The 18,656-nt window shown below is 35.0% G+C and overlaps 3 protein-coding genes across 4 annotated transcripts; 2 read left to right on the forward strand and 1 right to left on the reverse strand.

Moving 5' to 3' along the window:
* Nucleotides 1-79: 79 nt before the first annotated feature.
* On the reverse strand, nt 80-16,037 carry LOC135163976 (uncharacterized). Its single transcript, XM_064123883.1, has 26 exons — nt 15,779-16,037; nt 15,376-15,593; nt 14,227-14,317; nt 13,685-13,980; nt 13,373-13,608; nt 13,189-13,300; nt 11,920-11,922; nt 11,792-11,826; nt 11,198-11,274; nt 10,908-11,144; nt 10,666-10,774; nt 10,431-10,451; nt 10,370-10,388; nt 10,013-10,038; nt 9,792-9,904; nt 9,643-9,673; nt 9,200-9,425; nt 8,887-8,972; nt 8,737-8,802; nt 8,385-8,488; nt 8,250-8,321; nt 7,928-8,109; nt 6,899-7,146; nt 4,997-6,815; nt 4,788-4,926; nt 80-3,456 (listed from the first exon to the last, which is right to left on the reverse strand). Exons 1-26 carry the CDS (start codon nt 15,880-15,882, stop codon nt 834-836), a joined length of 7,293 nt encoding a protein of 2,430 aa, XP_063979953.1. The 5' UTR covers nt 15,883-16,037; the 3' UTR covers nt 80-833.
* On the forward strand, nt 8,506-13,010 carry LOC135164064 (cilia- and flagella-associated protein 206-like). Of its 2 annotated transcripts, XM_064124086.1 has the most exons (12): nt 8,510-9,157; nt 9,232-9,403; nt 9,466-9,816; nt 9,895-10,123; nt 10,198-10,327; nt 10,416-10,523; nt 10,616-10,727; nt 10,808-10,875; nt 10,959-11,107; nt 11,169-11,267; nt 11,371-11,506; nt 11,592-13,010. In XM_064124086.1, exons 1-12 carry the CDS (start codon nt 9,071-9,073, stop codon nt 11,709-11,711), a joined length of 1,761 nt encoding a protein of 586 aa, XP_063980156.1. In that variant the 5' UTR covers nt 8,510-9,070; the 3' UTR covers nt 11,712-13,010. The 2 variants fall into 2 exon arrangements, with proteins under 2 accessions (XP_063980157.1, XP_063980156.1); XM_064124087.1 differs by lacking the exon at nt 10,416-10,523 and having other exon boundaries at nt 8,506-9,157.
* A 785-nt stretch (nt 16,038-16,822) lies between the features above and the next one.
* LOC135164074 (cellular tumor antigen p53) lies at nt 16,823-18,627 on the forward strand. The gene is made up of 3 exons (XM_064124102.1): nt 16,823-17,105; nt 17,344-17,572; nt 17,663-18,627. The coding sequence occupies exons 1-3, from the start codon at nt 17,020-17,022 to the stop codon at nt 18,449-18,451; spliced, it is 1,104 nt and encodes a 367-aa protein (XP_063980172.1). The 5' UTR covers nt 16,823-17,019; the 3' UTR covers nt 18,452-18,627.
* The last annotated feature ends 29 nt before the right edge of the window (nt 18,628-18,656 follow it).

Genomic DNA, 18,656 nt, shown 5'->3' on the forward strand with positions numbered 1-18,656 from the left:
GATCGAAAATGTAAAAAATGGTGGATATATTTTTTTTGTATACTCTTCAATGCAGTCTATACATATATACATAACAAGATACAAAATTAATAAAGTTTATTATTCCACAATTGTCATAAATCATCTCTACTGTAATCCATCGAACTGCGTGAATAATACAAGACAAGACTGAAAAAAAAACAGGCGCTGGCAATGTTTTTGGTTGTACAGACATTAATCCATAAAATTCAAATGCATTCTTGTCAAATTACCTATTCAACATGAAAATTATCATATGTATTTCTTACACTTGAGAAAAAAGCAATGTTGTCTCATTCGAATATAAGAAACAGCTATTTGTTCGCTTCTTAAAGGCTTATAACACTGATAATTATGAAAATTTGTTGTTACATTCATGAAAACTCTGGTGTTAGCTAAACTAGTTTAAGAGTGTTACAAAATATTTTCTATTTCGCAAATTATATACATTTTACCTCAATGTAATTCTCAGTGAAACGAAAGAAACCATTCGTTATTAGTTCAAGCAATATATTTGAATTATATATTATTGTAATTGCTAAGTGACTTAAATAGCTCTCGAATAGATAATATTCATATAATTCTTTCACGTATCGCAGGAACAGAAGATGAAATACAAAAAAGACTTGATATATTAATGATGAAAGCAATTTTCTTCTTATTCGTAATTATAGAAAAGTCTTATCGATTGGACAAGCAAATGAATAAAACATGGTGCACTAGATTTGATATTTACACAGAACCGTATTAGTAAGTTAATAGTAATTCAGACTAGAGTCTATGTGAAAATATATTGCATAGATATTTTCCATCTCTCACTTCTTTCCTTTACTGTAACCAACGGGATTACCGATTTTTTTACCAGGGACTGATTTCTTTACGGAAATACTGCTCTTTGGGGGGGTCGTTAAAGTCTTATTTTCTTCAAATTTTTTTTGCAGCGATGCAACGATAGATTTATTCGCCGCGATATTTCGAGGCGCATTAGATTTGCCTGTCGAATTATCCATTTCCGATTTTTTTATTGATGAAGAGGATGATGATGATGATGATGATGATGATGGAATTGAAGTCTGTTGTGTTTTCGACTTTTGAGAAGCAATGACCTTATTTTCAGACAAATTCCCCGGCACTCCGGGTTTGTCAACTTTTTTCGATGTATTCAATTGACAATTTGAATTGGACGCTGGTGTGGGTCTAGGAGTGTTCATTGTTTTCGAATTATTAACCATTGCTGCGACAATATCTGGTGATGGAGTTGCTCGTGAATTCGAGGTGGTAGATGTAGAACAACTGGAGATTATATCTGGCCTCTTGTAGGCTGAATTATTATTGAAATTTTTCTGGAAACGTTGTGCCTCATAAAATGAACTGTTGGGCAACGCAGATAATGAATTCGGTCCAGTCAATCCTCTCGATCTATCCGATGATAATTTTTCAGTAGGAGGCGTAGGAGATAATTTTTCAACTGTCACTGACGGTCTTGATATTATTTGCTTTGCATTAGAAAATAATGTTGGTTTTTTTGGTGGGTTAATTAAAATATTATCTTTGGCAGATGACGTAATTTCAAGTACTTGTTGCATATTATTATCAGCCACAAGTGAATCCGAAGAACTTGGGTTTGGTTCAACATTGACACTAGTATTATTGGCAGCACTCATTAGTGAATTATTTGGTATATTTACAGCAGACGGTAGGAGATATCCTGAACTCGTTTCGGAGGCAGCTGAATTAAATTTACTTGATATCGAATTGGAATATATACTCGCTGACGATGCTTTGTGGTCATTAGCATTGGTATAAGTTACAATCGAACTGCTGGATCCTGATTTTCTTTTAGTCTCCTCGTCTTCATCCTTCCCTTGTTTTTGCTCTACTAATCTAGAGGACGATGCAGAATATATTGAATCAAAATTTCTATTTGATATTTCTGATACAATTTCCGATAATAAACCCATTGTAGTTTCACTTTCTCCTGCTAAACTGCTGCACTTTTCAATGCTTTTACCATCAGTCTCAACAATTTTTGAATTACATGGAACCTTATATTCATTATCGATTTTACCATCATCGGTATGATCATTTGTTTTTGTTATTCCATGGGGTTCTTCGATAACAGCATAAATATTGTCATTCAATGACGATGCTTCGGTAATTCCATTTAGTGATGACTCGTGTATTAAATTCATACAGTCGTCATAGGCGCTGTCCGGAGAAAATTGTTTTTTTTTGTCTATGTTAATGACTGGAGGATTTTGATAGCCTGGTAACCCTGGAATTTTCAAAATTTTATCATCACTCAAAAAAGTTGATGTACTTGATGACAGGGCAATTGGTGGCACTGGGGGTGGTGGCAATGTTGGCCTTGTACTAACTGCAATACTTGTTGGTCTTTTATTTAACTTTTTCGAATTTTGATTACGCATTGAGCCAAAAGTGTGTATTATTGGCCTTGACATTACATTTGAATGCTTCATCGACTGAGCTCTGGTCACAGTGTTTTTCTTTTCATCGCTGTTATCATTAACATTTATCGACGACGACTCTGGCGACGGGGATGAAACAAGCGATATAACTGGCGCTGTGATTTTAATTTCATTCTGAAGAATTGGATTTGATATTTCAAGATTGCGTAATATTTCTTTATCAACGATTTTATTAGCTTTGTGATGGTGATTATGAGGCAAAGTATTTGATTCAGATGACTTTGCAGACGAATTTTCATGAACTCTGAGGCTGTTTCCAGGTTTTAATATGGATGCAATCCGTGTTAATGTTGTCACTTTCTCTCTCTCTCGCTCCTTGTCTTTTTCTAACTTTCTTTGTATACGATCAGTGACAACATTGAGTGAAATTGGTAGTGAATTAGCAGTGGTGTTGTACCGAGTAATAATTTTTACATCTTCTGAAGTTGCTCTTGCTACCGGTATTTCAGGAGCTGGTCGTGATGGTATTTTGTTTTGAACAAGCTCTAATGATGTACAAGTTGTAGCTGCCAATATCGGGCTACTGATTAGAGGTTTCGCTGTGCATCCAGGATTTAATGGCGGCAGTGCCGGTGGCTCTTCCACTAGTTCTCCATTCTCTGACTCTGAATTTTTTTGAAAATTATTAGCTGAGCCCAGGGGCTGCAACATCAAGGCACATTGAGGATTATTACTATCTCTGTCGAGCGATGATTTTTTTTTACTAATTTTCATATCCATTGGATGAAAAACCGATGAAATTGTTGCTGATCCTTCTGTCATATTAACAACAGCTGGCAAAGGAGTCAGTGTAAAGCCCTTAAATTGTCCAAACATGTTATTGTTGAATCGTTCATCATTCTCAGTTTTCGGCAAAAGACTTGTGCATGCTGGATCCTCATTTAACTTGGCGTCTATTGTTTCAATAACTGGACGATCAATTGTTCTAATGGTGAACCCTCGTTCATGTCTGTAATTGGAAGACATATATATTTTTTCCCCTTCATCAGTGAAGCTCATCCCACACCAACTTTTTAAATTTCCTATATTCACCTTGTTATTAAGTAAACAATACAATTAAACACATAATATATTGCAACATGCTGAGGGCAATATGGACTCTCAAAGGGAAAATTAAAGTTAGTAGAGTGGTGAGGAAAATTAGTAGCTGCCAATAGCTTGCATGATATATTCTAAGAAATATGGAGAAAAGAAAAGTTGCCTGCAAATTTTATTTATTCGTATTTATTGTTTATTGCATTCTATTTCATTTCATTCTTCTTTCTCAGTTTAATATTTATTTTCAAAATATAAAAAATTAAAAATCATAATAACAAGAAAAATCATTAATTATTACAGTAATATTCTACATGTGTGATTATTAATAAAAAAAAATCTCATGCTGCATTCAAATGTTTTCTCATTATGGAAAGTAATTTACTTTTCCCTTTGATAGTTCTCGCCACTCGCAATCAATTCAGGTACATTCATGCGACAAAAACATGCATTAAATGAGTATTAATAGTTATTGATCAACTATCAGTTGGGCAGTTTTCAATTTTCTCGTTCTTGCTGTTTTTATCATGAATATTGAAAGTCAGATAGCTCCTTTTGTTATATTTGCATGTTGCAGCAATATGTACATTACGATATTTTACTAAATTTCATTATACTGGTGGCGGCGGTGGTTTTTTATGATAAAACGGTAATTTTCCATCACGTATAGAATTTGGAGCACGTGGAGCGGATGTTGCAATTGTAAATATTTTTTCTGATCTCTCACTTAATTTTTTACCGCCTACATTTTTATGACTTTCAAATGCTGATTTATTAGACAATGATTTTGCAATATTTTCATAAATGGGAGTATCAGTAGAATCAATTGGCACCCAACCATTTGAAGTACTGCACGATGGATTTTCATTTTCTTTGCTATTCATGATTAATCCTTGTGAATGTTGATTTGTTTTTTGTAAGCCTCTTATAGGACAACTATTGTGAATGTTTGCTTTTGAAACATTGCCATCAACCATCGGAGAATTTTCAGTTTTTAAATTTCTACTGCCACTAACAACCTGAGGATTTGTCGTACTGACAAGATTTTTTTTTGTTATTTCAATTTTATCTCTTATCAAGGGATCACTTCTTGTAATCGTAAATACCTTCGCCGGTTCATTTCTTTTGATACGAGATACTTTTGGCATAAAAAAATTTCTCTGAGATTTCATGAACGGTGAAGATTTTTTTGAACCGTTGCTTCTTTTGCCTATAAATTTGAAACACTTGATACTAGATACATACGTTGATATTGATGAATCCTTTTTCCAAGTGGAGCCGGTGAAATTATTTCGTTTGTACCAGATAGCCAGAGAAATGAGAGCAGCCGTTGGTACAATCCCCAAGAAGATAATATATAGAGCAGTAACAAAATCATTTCGAGCTGAAAATAAGATAAAGTAAAATAAAATGGGATATTTTTAAAAGTCCGGGAAGCAGGATTTTTTACTAACCGTTAGGATCTTCTGCTGGACCACTGTCGTCAGAGCCACCGAAACCTGGTTGAAGACAATCGGGTGGACGAAAGCCTTTGTTGCAATGGCAGTGACCAAGGCTATTGCATACCCCATTACCACCACAATCTTTTACACAAGAGGAACCTCCATTAATTGTTGCTCTGAGATTAGCGATGGGCATGCACTTTTGATTTACACACATTTTCCCAGGTGCACATTTAGCCCCATCGGGGGCTAAACCTGGATCAACTTCATTCAATCCAAGATCAACAATAGCAGTCCTGCATGCTATCATTTTAACTCCATGATTTAAAAAAGAATGGCTCAGAATTGCCACTGATTCCATACCAAATTCAAGTCGCTCATTCAAATGTTGACAATGCAACATTCCGCACAATATATTTTCATTATCACACTTAATGTAACTTGAATCGAGCCGATTATATCCACAATTGCCATGTTTTGAGCCCCTGTTATTCATTTCGTAACAAGGTGCAGCAGATGAAAGGCCACTTGGACCCCAGAGAAGTTTGCATTGATCATTATGTGTTCTGCACGAACCTTGATAGCAAAAGGCTTTACCCATATTACACGCTTCACCATCAATTTTATATACATCATTTGGACAATATTCACTCTGTCCTGTACAATACTCGGGCAAATCGCACTCATGTTCAGCCGATCTACACTGTGTTCCGGCATTTTTTGGTTTACATGTTTTTAAATCACAGCACTCACCAGTTGCACAACTTGCATTTGGATGGAGCATACATGTTAATGAATTACAACATGGATTGTCACAATTATCTTTAAGACCGCAGTCACATTGCTCCCCAGATTCAACAAAACCATTGCCACATATTGGACTGTCAAAGAGTTTTTTCGGCTTATTACGAAGACAATAATCCATTCCATGTTCAAAAGCCAATGCTAAGTACTCCAGCGAACATGAGGACCAGTGAATTGGTCCAGTCGATCCACTCGATGATGCCATTATACAACGATCCTCTGGACAAGTACAATCAGCTGAATCATGCTCCATACCAAAATTATGGCCCATCTCGTGTGCTACTGTTGCCGCTACCAGTCCGATAACCGTAGAATGATCCATTGAAACCCCACCAGAAAATTCATACGTACAAATCGGGCCTTTCAAGGCTTTTCCTACGACTCCATCTTCAAAATGAATACGCGTCAGCAATTGAGCATTATCATTTGGTATTTCCTTCACCAGCTTTTCCCTTCGATATCGCAAAAAATTCCCGAGTGTTGTGTCACCCTTAGAAGACAGTGTTATTGCATCACTGTCAGTCCAAACTTCAACCCCCACTAAGGCGACAAATATATTCAACGGGGTGTAGAGTGCATTTATTATATTCGCTATATCTTTGCAGTGATGATGAACTTTGTGAAGGTTTTCACCCAGTGCAATGTATTCGGTTTTATCGATCACCAAAACTAGCTCAACATAACGTGATTGGCGATTTGCATTATATGGCCCACGAATTACTTCATCAGCAGCCCTTTTACTCCTTCCCTTCGTTCTTCGCCATTTTTCACTGTCACCAGATATTATTGTGTTGTGCAGCGATGATAGGGAGTAGGAGGATGTGCTTCCTTTATAACCACAACTTGTATTCGATATTAAATGACTATCTTTATACAGATAATGAATACTATCGAGAGACTCGTCATTTGGATGAATGTAATGCATATTTTTCCCATCATAAATGACACCACGTAGTCCTCGACATGTTGAAACTGCTAGCCAAGAATTTTTCATATTACGGATAACTCCTTGATAGTGACATAGTTCCTATAAACAAAAATCCAAATGTGTTACTATTCTAAGTAGTAGTACAATTGGCGATTAAATTGTTATAAATGTTGTATGCTCACAACTCTATGAGGTATCTCAGTCGTATAATTGCCATTATATTGTCTTCTTTGTTTATATCCGGCGGGAATTAAATCTGTGTTAAGCCAAAGATCGAGGGTGCGTTGAATTCCATCAATTTTTAAACCAATAGTAAGGACATCTGCATGATCAAATTTATTGATTTTTGTCTCAATAATTTCACGTTTACTTCGGGCATGAAATACTTGTAAACGCACTGGACTGTGGGTGCTGAAATCTGGTGATGGACCTAAAAAAAACAGCATCAAATAAATCATTGATATGTATCGATTAATGGTTCTCAACGTCCTATACATATATGCTCTGTCTACTACACAGTTACGTATGGTATTCTATGGCGAGATGAGTGACTCAACCGGACGTGATGCTCAGCTACCAACAATGACTTATTCAGCTATACATATTATCATAGCAGTGTTTCGTACTGTGCAACAAAATATATTTTTCATTAAAAATTTCTCTGACAATTGCTTGACCCTTTTCATTAATGCAATCATTCAAAGGTAAATAACAGAAAAAAGATCAATAAATGGAAATAAAAAAATGCAATTCATTAGCCGATTGAAACCCAGAATTGTCTCTCCTTTCGGCCTCTTTCCCCTATTAGTTTGAAGGAAGCCAAAACTAACATCTGGTTGTGTTGTTCAAAGTGGCTACAGAGCACCATTCCTTCTTTTACCCCTGCCCTTCCGCCTCCCCCTTCCCCCCTCCCAACGTCACTCCTCCACACATTTGCTGTAACGGGATGCAGAAAAGTGATAAGGAACATTCCATTTTTGGACAAAGCTTGTGAAAGAAGATGGATGAAACAATTAACACGTAGAAAGAAAAATACACTGGTTGATGTTGCAATCACAGCATAAATCAAATGGTAGAAAATATATTCAACCAACAAGGAGGTCAATATAGATATTCTGAGTGGCCATTGTAACCATTGACAAGCTTTAAAAACACCTCGTTCACGTATTAAACGTTGTTCTACATTAAATTTCGATTTCTCGGTGACTCACCAGAATCAATTCGAACTTGAGAGGCCGCATTAGCAGAAAGTAAAATAGTTGAAAGCCACCAAGTAAATACAATTGGCTGGAACAACTGCATGAGTTCAGTGCACTGGCATTGTCGTTTATACACTCGTTTGACCCCATATTTACGCCATATATCACTAGCCATTTTCTTGGTTTGTTTGTGTTATGTTTATATCAATTTACCAAATGACGTACTCCACTAATGGATTTTTTTCTCTATAGTCAATAATATGCAGTCCGTGTAACAACACATCCATCACACCCTAGCACTAGCTTGACGTTTTTTCACTTATAATTCAACTACCTTCGCAAAAATATATTTCTACCACAAAAAGTTTGCTTATCGTACTGCTCTGCATTAAAATGTTTTAATCTGCTAATTGTCAAATGACAGATATATCGTCAATTCAGTTAAATAAATGTCTCAGATAACTGATACTAGTGTCTGCTAATGGGACACAAACGGAACAAATAATCACAGTCGACGATACAGCCTGCTACCACACTACCACTACTAACCAGCCACTCCTCTCGTACAGGCAGCTTTTCATACATTTATGGATAGTAGTGAGCTCTGTGAGCAATAGGGGGAACCCCCATGCCGACAGAGTAAGAATCCTAGCGATCTCTGTGTCCTATGTTTGCCCGAACAAATAATTAAAAAAATATTTAACTACAAAAGGTTCTCCGTCGATATAGAGTAAAACTATTGAAAAAAAGTATAAATTTTTACTAATTTGTCGGCCAAAGTCATGTTGGATTTTTAATTATTTATTATGCAACTGCTAAACAGCATAGTGCTCCCCTCGATGCTTCTCACACCGCCATATAAATGTAAATATCATGACGTCATGTATCTATTAAGCGCTCCATTAATTGTTACAAATTGACAATAAATTCATTTTACAATACTGTACATTTTATTTGCCTCTCTAATCTACAAACCCAAGGTCCAAGGGCACATTATAAATATGATACATAATGTAGGCTGCACGCCAATCTGTCTTTAATTTGCATCTCTCCATGGCTACTCATAAACAAAAATATAAATCTAGAATATATAATGAATGGAGTAGAAAAATATCGTAGTTCCTACTCACAGTATTGAAATCGTATTATTTTTTAATGATGGAAACTAATCTCGTACAGTCAATTATTCAGAATTGTGAAAAGAGAGGGGTAACTGTTTCCAAAGATATGGTCCTTTTTCTTGTGAGTATAGAACCATATATTTTTTTTCAGTTTGCACATAACTAATTATTATCAAGTGAAATTTTCTCATGCAGATAGATTTGCACAAATTCCACCCTGAGTATACAATAACGAAGCAGAGTAGTAGTGCAAAAAGTGCAAATAAAATTATTAGAATTGTAACAGAAAAAATAGTGTCACAGAATCGTCCGAGTTTAATTACACTCAAGATACAATTGTACTTTATGAAGCATTCGGGAACGAGAGGTAAACGCTCGATATTAGATGGCTATGATTATTAACTAATTATTGTAAAATGTCTATTACAGCTGGTATAATAAAAAAACACAGACAAAGACTTGAAAAAAAATGTCAGTGGCTGATTAACGAAATATGCGATGTAAAAAAAATTATCAATGAGTCAGATACTAAAAAACTTTATCAAAAAATTATTGTTAGTATGACATTAGCGAGTGGCCTCGGAAAAGCCATGGATACAACTGTACTTGGGGAAACATTTGTTGCTCTTCAGAGTGTCTATGGGCAGACGGAGCTCAATAATTTTGTTACTCTATCATTAGGTGAAAAAAAATTTAAATTGTCTCAACTCGTCAAGATTGTTGCAGGAATAAGATTATTTAATAAAGATTGTCACAGAGGTGGAGCAGGCATTGATGACTGCAAGTACTTTTTAAACAATACTTTATTTATTAAATTATTATTATCATTATTATAATCACACCATTGAAATTTTTCAGTGCCCCAAATCTTACAAGACGCAGTTGAAAAATCTCATCAATCGATTCTGGATTTTTTGCAAAATATCATGAGAAAAGTTTATCAGTTTACAGCTGGCATTGAAACTATGGTATTTACATTATCATCATCACCGAAATCACCATCTTTTGATAACAATGATCCAACAGATCATGCTCATTGGGCAATCGAAATGTTGACAGCATATAGGCAACAAGAAATATTCATTAGGTGAAAATTTGCATATATTTGTGATGTGTATCATAAAGGCTATGATAATACATTATATATTGATTTAATTTTAGAAAACTCCTGACAAACGTTGAATTCAGTGAAAATCAAATGAAATTATTTGTTGGACGCTTCAAGTCTCGTCTATTGAAAATTCACGCCACTGTTAGATATCGCACGGCCATCCCAACAATTCAGGTTTATGTGAGTTTTATTTTATTTTCAATACAAACAAAATAATAATACCAGCTAATACAATTTGTCGCTATTGTTGATTTATACTTTATTATAGCCACAATTTATTGACTTGGCAGACATCTGGTTTAGTCTACAAAATGAAGTTATAATTCTCAGTCATATTAATAATCTAGCAAGTCAAATAAAAACTCTAACCATGAAAGTAATTACATTCATTAATCTAATTAATATGAAGCAATATTCTAGTATAATTATTCATAATGGCATCTAAATCTAATTATATCATTTATTTAGAATTTTGATACTCACGATAATAATCATCAATTTGAAATTGATCGATTCACGAGAAGCACAAACATTCCATCTGATGCAGAGAGATTGGAAAGGTCCATGGGAAAATTAATAAGTACGTATAGTGATTTTTCATTGCTTATTCTACGAGTTAAATAGCCCCTGTAAAATTTGATTCATTATTTTGTTCATCAGCGGAATGCGGAGAGTGTTTTATATATTATCCAAATAGTACGAAAAACTTTGAAAAAATTCAACTCGAGGTAGGCTTTTTCTTCATTTTTTTCTCTGCTACAAGTGGGCGATGGAAGATGGAAATTTGATTAAAAACAAAAGATTAATCAAGTTTTTAGGATTCTGCGCCTGGAGTTTCATAGCAGGTTTTGGTGCATTGATACCAGGTAATCCCAATATTGGTATAGTTATGTGGCGAGGCAAGCACTTTGCTTTCAGTTCGAATGATGCAGCAAAGAAATTTGGCGATGATCCCAATAGGTAATAGCTTTCTATTTTCCTTCCCAATTTCATTACTCTTCGCAATACATTATTTTCATAGATTTCTCCATGAAGCCTTTGACTTTATACGCCGACATCCTGAATATATTCATCTTTTTCAAGTCCAAGAGGATATCGAAAATATGAACAATGGCAATGAGTGAGCCCTACAAATTACGAACGTTACTTTGTTTTTTTTTCCACTCGCTATTGATGAGATTAGAAAATTCAAATTATCTGTTGAAATTTTATTTCTGCATTAGATTCCTTGATACAGAGCACACGTTAGAAAAACAGCAGAATCAAACTTGTCAGACAGATGTTCACTTTGTTACTCCAAGGATCGAGCCGAAATATCAGCACAGCATTTGGGAATATAAAAAAAAAGCTTTGAAATTGGTAAAATTACGGCAATATTTTTAATTCCAACAGATTTATATTAACTTTGATCGCCTATTAATGTTCTTTTTTTTTCATTTGAAAGGCTAACGTTTTGGACTGTGTCACGAAAAGTACTCAAACAAGTATTTGCCATTTCAAGAGGTCACGAAAAGTTCAAGCATCAGAATTGAAAACCATATCTATACAAACAGACAAACATTAAGGCGATGAAGCAGTTATCAAAGATGCATGAAGAGATCCCCAGATGATAGATACCCAGTAGTATTATATATTTATACAGACATTCTCATGTATCAGCTCCATAATTGGATAGAAGGCTGACATATTGTTTTCAGATAATTAAATAAATGGGACTTGATAATTAGACACTTTCGTTTTTTTCCTTCTGGTTTCCATTTATCATCAATTACATTCTACATTTGTAGATTTCAAGTGAAGTTTATTCGAATCAGCCCTACGACATTGGAAAAACAACCCTTTTCTAAAATACAAGTTGAATTTTTCCATTGTATGTTTTATGCGAGTTACTTCAATACAATCACTTAATAATTTTCGTCGGGTATACCTTAAAGATTAGATCAATTGTTTTTTACACCAAAAAATGACTACAGAACACGACAATTAATTAATTACACATTTGAATACAATCAAGTTTTTCCCATTAAAATCTTTCTTAATGTTTGTTTCTCTCCCTATTCAAAGATAATTTCTCATCGTTTCTGATTTTTTAAATTTTATTTCGTATAATTCATTATTATACGGGAAAGGTACACAATATTCAAGGATGTGTGTGGTATGCTTGCCTTAATTGGTTCATTCCAGACTTTTCAACAACTCTTCAATTCGCTGAACGTTGCTTTCAGTCATTACCACGGTAATTACGTAATTATTTTAGGATCATTTGCGTTCCGTGAAATAAAATATACCATATTCGTGAATAATTATGCCGGTGCAATGCATACGTACCGAAAAATTATTTAGAAAAAAAAAAACAAACAAAAAAACAACGAAATGAGGGACATAACCTCTATGAAATTAGATGGAGTTTGTAAAAACCATGGAATGCCAATAGGGGCTTCCGCATTTGACAGTCGTAAACAAATGTAAAAAAAACGCGTCAAATTTGTCAAGAAATATGGAAATAATAGAATACAATAGACAGAAAAAAAAGTTCACTGATTAATCCTGGTGTATTTTCTTTTCTTGCTCATACTCTCTGTCTCGTACTATTATAATTATTATAATTATTATTATTACTATTTATTTTACCATTAGTTCTCATACAATGGAGCAAAAAAGGGTGGAAACAATTCAATGCCCATTAAAGAAAATATTAACTTTGAAAGAGCATGTATTTCATTTTTTATGGATAAAATGAAAAAATAAAATAATATGTAAGAATTGGGCTCATTTTTTTGCACTTTTCTTCCTTTTCACTCGTCCTTTTTTCCGATTGTTTTGCATACTACAATCTAAAAGTGTTGTTTGTAAAAAAAGAAAACGGAAATTGTGGAATTGATGTTGTTTGCTTTTCCGACTTAATTTACACTATAAAACTTCTTAGTCACTTGAAATTAATGTTTATGTATAAATGTTTATAACTTGCCGGACATTAGGACGATTCAGGGGTATTTTTTTTTCTTGAATTATTGAATGAGTTGAATTGTCAGCTGTTTAATCTACAAAGTGATTTTTGAGATATTTCATCATACCAAAGGTTCTGAAACGCTTTACTCCAATAACCTTCATGAGCTCCTCATCACAGATGGCGAACTGTTTATTTTTAGGGTCCTAAAATAATGATAAATTAATTATTATCGTCGGTGAAAATCAGGGTGGGAAAAAAAATGACAACGAACTTACGTAGAGATTTCTCTCCTTGATGATACTCCACACTTTCTTAACTACTTCATGTCGAGCCATCTGGTCAGCACCGACCACTGCAGCAAGCTCAGGTGATAAAGTAATGGCTCGGGTATAGCCACCTTTGCCCTTACCACCTCCTTTTTTTGCTCCACCAGTAGCTTTTTTCGACTTTCCCCAGTCTTCATCACTGTCACTGTCACTGCCCTTCTTCTTGCCTTTCTTGCCTGGTTTGCCTGAAATTTTTCGAATTATCGGTCACTGAAATCTAAAACGATTTAATTCAATAATAAATAAAATAACAATTTTTACCTTTCTTTGCTGAGACCTTTGCTATTTTTTTTGGACTGTACTCCTCATCACTTGCATCGTCATCGCTAGCACTGTCCTCATCATCTGATGAAGTCTTCTTACGTTTGGCAGCTGTTTTTTTTGGTGGGCCTCGTTTTGCTGGTTTCTTCTCCTCCTCCTCTTCTTCTTCCTCTGATCCTTCTTCCTCCTCCTCTTCTCCATCCTCAGACTCTTCACTGGCAGCCTTCTTCTTTTTTTTTCCAGCATCCTGTTTTTCGTGGAGATGGTCCATTACAAGATCATCCACTTCCTTTTTCCTATGAGTTTATGGCAAATTAATATCGTACCATATTGTATTATAATAATTATACAATTGTAAAAGGAGGAACGAGATGACCACTTAAGTGTTTATCAGAGCCATGCAGAGATCCTTTTGGGGTTTATCCACTTAATCTTGGACCATTAACCATTTAAGTAATGTAATGTCATCTTTAAATTAATCAAAGATGCTCATTATCGTGTCCTGTTTAACAAGCAATTAGGATTTATCATCATTTTCTTACCTTTCGGAAAGATCAATATCGAGTTTTTCCTCAATTTGTTGACGAACTTTTTTGGCTGACATTGTTGTCAAATCAGCATCCTTCAGGATCGCTTTGGGGAAGAGAAAAAAACACAGTTTATTTAGTTTTTCCTGAACATCAATTCAGTTTATTCTCTAAAAACTATTGGAAAATGAAAGGACATAGGGCTAATGTTATAATAGGATTGGTATGCACTGCTTGTGGCGGGAACGCGGCAAAGTATCGAACGTAAATGGCGGACGCAGATTGTACAATGTACATTTAGTAGCAGGCAACGAAGCGCGTCATTGCCAACCACACCAGATAGCACCCGACCGACCGGTCGCAATTATTTATCAAATGAATGTTAGAAACTTGAGAAAAATTGTTGGCAACTTTTTTTTCTCTTGTACGCAACTTTGTTTATCGAAAATTTTTAAAGCTAGATGGGAGGGGAAAAAAAACTGGGAATATCTCGTAGCTGTGAGAAATTTTCAAAATAACACTCCTATTTACTCATAATAATTGTACTGAACATGTAATGGAAATAATTAACAGCATTATAAATTAAGGTTAATTTTCTCTCTTAATGATAGAATAACGAGATAAATATGAACAATTTATCTTTATTTATCAGCAAATGGAAATATTTTTTGAAAGATAGTGTAAATTCTGTATGCGGCCATACTGCTTTCATGCTAGCATTCACCGCAGAGAAATCCACTGGGAATTTCAAAAGTGGGAACATGGACATTTGTAAGAATGGTCTGATCATGTTATGTATAGATAAAAAAACATCGACTAATCAGTATCAATTACTGAAAAAAATATTAAGGAGAAAATTGATATTTATTATCAAAATTAAATTGAGATACACACTCTCGCATTATTCCTCAATACAAGTAGCAGCAATCAGCATTGAATGTACAATGGCCGGCGTGGGGCACACCAACAACGCGGAGACTTCTATGTCTGTCTTGCGATACAATGCGCGTAGGTAACGAATGCAAGAGTGAAATGAGCGTTTTCATATTATGTAGCCTCAGTCAAATAATGAAAAAAATATTCTAATAAATATTATAATAATAATTATCGTAATAAATGAAGGACTAATAACGTATATAACAGTGAGTTGGTTATTGCACGTACCGGTGATTTCTTTACGAAGCTCGTCCTTGGAGATATCGGCCATAATGTTGCTGCTGCTGCTACTACCACTGCTTGTTACTCGATGTGCGTTCTGCTGCCTACTGAGCCAAAAGCCAAACTGATCAAGTCGCATGAAGACGCGCTCGAGCCAGCCAGAGAGCCTAACGGCTATAGCGTCCGTTTGTACAGGTACATTAAAAAGTACACCGCCAGCGAGTCTGTCGCCAACATTTTTCATTTAAAATATCTCGACAACTAATTATTTTTCTCGCTGATCGGGCTCCCTCAAAATCATATAATTTTTTTTTCCTCGTTTACACATCTCCATTTTGGAATTTATACGCCAATTTTTTGAGATAATAATCATTTTTCCCCCCAGGCTTGAGTTGCAATAATTACTGACGTGACTGTATACCAAGCTCTCAATCCAAACGTTGACTCACACGGCTGAGTACAATATCGGCAGATCATTGTGGAACACTGACTAAAATAACTCCTATTGACCATTAAATATCTTTGGATATGTAACGTAAAAAGACTTATGATGTACACCGAATCGTGACAACTTTTTTTTCCAAATCTTTTTCTTTACACGCCCCATTACTAATTCCGTTGTTTATCTTCTCGATTTTGGATTTTTTACTCCGAGTTTGATACATTTTATTAGTCGTAAAGTACATAAGCTAGCCTAATCCATAGTCCATTAGAGTATATAGTATGTGCTTGTTAATTCAATCCAGCGACATGAGAGAGCGCTGAGTGTCTCACAGAGGTTATTGTCATTGTTGTTACACATAATAATAACATTTCACATGTAATGAAATAATTCAGAATAAATGCTTTAAAATCTCCATTATCACGTAGCAATTCTTATTTCCCACCGTCTTCCAAGTTTTTTTTCTCCTGTCTCCTGTCAAATAAAAACAAATTTCTTACTTCCGGTCTCAAACGGAAGTGTACATGTATTATGCAAAATTTTCAAAATTTCCAATATCTCCTTTTGCCATCTACTTTTCTTCCTTTCCAATCAATATATTTAGTATCATAAAACTTCAGCTCTAAACTTCGGAACCACTGGAGGCCAAGACTTTTTTTTCCGTTTGAAAGACATTTATAAATACATCAAATATTTAAATATTTGAGTAAGACCAGAATTGAGCTTCTTTCACTTTAAATTGTTACATTGTTTATTCATTTATTCATTGTTATTATTGATTGTTCTATCGAGAAATAAAAATAATAGTTTTTTCTTCCATGAAAATGAATAAAACTTTCTCTCTTTAATTAATTAAGAACACGAATAATTTTTTAATGTTTCTTCTTCTGATTAAATTAGTTAAAATTCTTTACCCAATTTGAATTTGATTTTTTTCAATCGTGATCTCTCGGTAGCAATCGCGCATTTTCGCCGCTGGACCTCTCTCCTCTTTGTGTTCCTGAGTTTCATCTGTGGCTAAATAGGAATGAAAGAGGAGGCAGTGCTGTGTAGGTATTAAGTATATATATATATGGCAGAGTATATAGTGCAGTGCAGTGATTGTTGTTGAGGCGGAATGAGTTGATGCCGTTGATGGTTTGGTGTCTCCGTGCAAAATAAAGAAAGAACCATTTTTCAGCGTCAGGAACACCAGTGACAGTTAAATCATGACTACATTAGTGCTTCCTTTATCGTCCTCGCAAGAATCTGTTCTTTATGACGAGGGTATTTTGAATGAAATTACCAAACACGTGTAAGTATTATGAGCCACAATAGACGCTTTCTATGGTACCTGCAAACGTTATAATTTCGTATTAAAAATCATCAACGAATTCATGTACTTTTATCCATCACATTATCATGCTCCATCAAATTACTGAATAAATACGTTGATATATTGATGAATAAATACGTTGTTCTCCCTTTTCTCTCGCGCGTCCGGTGATAATTTAAGGTTACGTGCATTACATCGAACACAATAATATTTTCAGCGACATTAATAATCTACCAATTCTGGAGGAGGAAGAGCTCGTAGAGCAAAAGTACGACTTATCAAGAGAAGAGCAACAAATAAATTTTTCTATGAATCCTATGGCAGACATTCCATACAACCACTTATTAACTCAGACCAATATGAACATTCCAATAAAAGAAGAATTCCCTGGAGAATATAACTTTAGGATAGTGCTGAACAATCAAGGCTCTGGGAAACATTGTGTGGTGAGTTGGTGTTGCTGTTTATAATGCAACTGTTCCATTGCAATAAATCAAAAACTTGCTAATCCTTCCTTATTTGAACTGCTTTTTTAGTTTTCGTCAGCATTGCACAAAGTTTTCATAAATATGGAACAAACTCTGCCATTAAAATTCGAATGGGATCCACCACTTGATGGCCTGTGGTTGAGGGCAACAATGGTATTTTCGATGGATGAATATCGCAGTGATCCTGTTCAACGTTGTCACAATCATATGGCAACCTATGGAAATGCACTTTTAGACGTTGATAAACGGATGCATCGTCATGTTGTTCGCTGCACCCGTTTGGACAGTGTCTACGAAGAAAATAGTGGCCACATGTCAGTTTCAGTGCCTCTAGGTACACCTCAGCCAGGATGTCGTTATGTACCTCTGGGATTTCAATTCTTCTGCAAAAATAGCTGTTCCTCAGGAATGAATCGCCGCCCAACTGAGCTTGTCTTTACTTTGGAAACACCTCAACGACAAGTCTTGGGAAGAAGAATTTTACCAGTGAGAGTTTGCAGTTGTCCAAAACGGGATAAAGATAAAGAGGAACAAGAATCTAATGGTTCTATCGTGCCATTGCCTGGTAAAAAACGGAAGATTAATACCCTGGCGTCTCAGTTTGTGCAAACTAATTATCCACCTGGTAAAAAACCCCTATTGTCACATGTATCATCCCCTAACTACGATACACGTGAGTACACCATATCTATTAGAGTGCCAGGAAGAGACAACGCCTGTGCTGTCCTGAATTATGCTTTTGAACGACTTGCTGGTGATGCTCTGAGGAATGGGACACATCAACAAATTCTACCTTATCTCGATGACATAAATAAGAAAATGAATCACATCAAATAATACAAGTTATTTATTATGAGTGATATTATTTTGATCCTCATACATCCATTTTTTATCGTACATTTTAATTCAATATTTATCCATTATGCATGTTTGATCAACAACTGATGAAACAATTGACGTCTTGATTCCATTTGTAAACTGTTCACAATAAAGTTAAAGTGCCTTATTCGTAATGTTCCGTGTTCAATAAATTAGTGTAGTG

The sequence above is a fragment of the Diachasmimorpha longicaudata genome, chromosome 6 (assembly GCF_034640455.1).
Source record: "Diachasmimorpha longicaudata isolate KC_UGA_2023 chromosome 6, iyDiaLong2, whole genome shotgun sequence".
Classification (NCBI taxonomy): domain Eukaryota; kingdom Metazoa; phylum Arthropoda; class Insecta; order Hymenoptera; family Braconidae; genus Diachasmimorpha; species Diachasmimorpha longicaudata.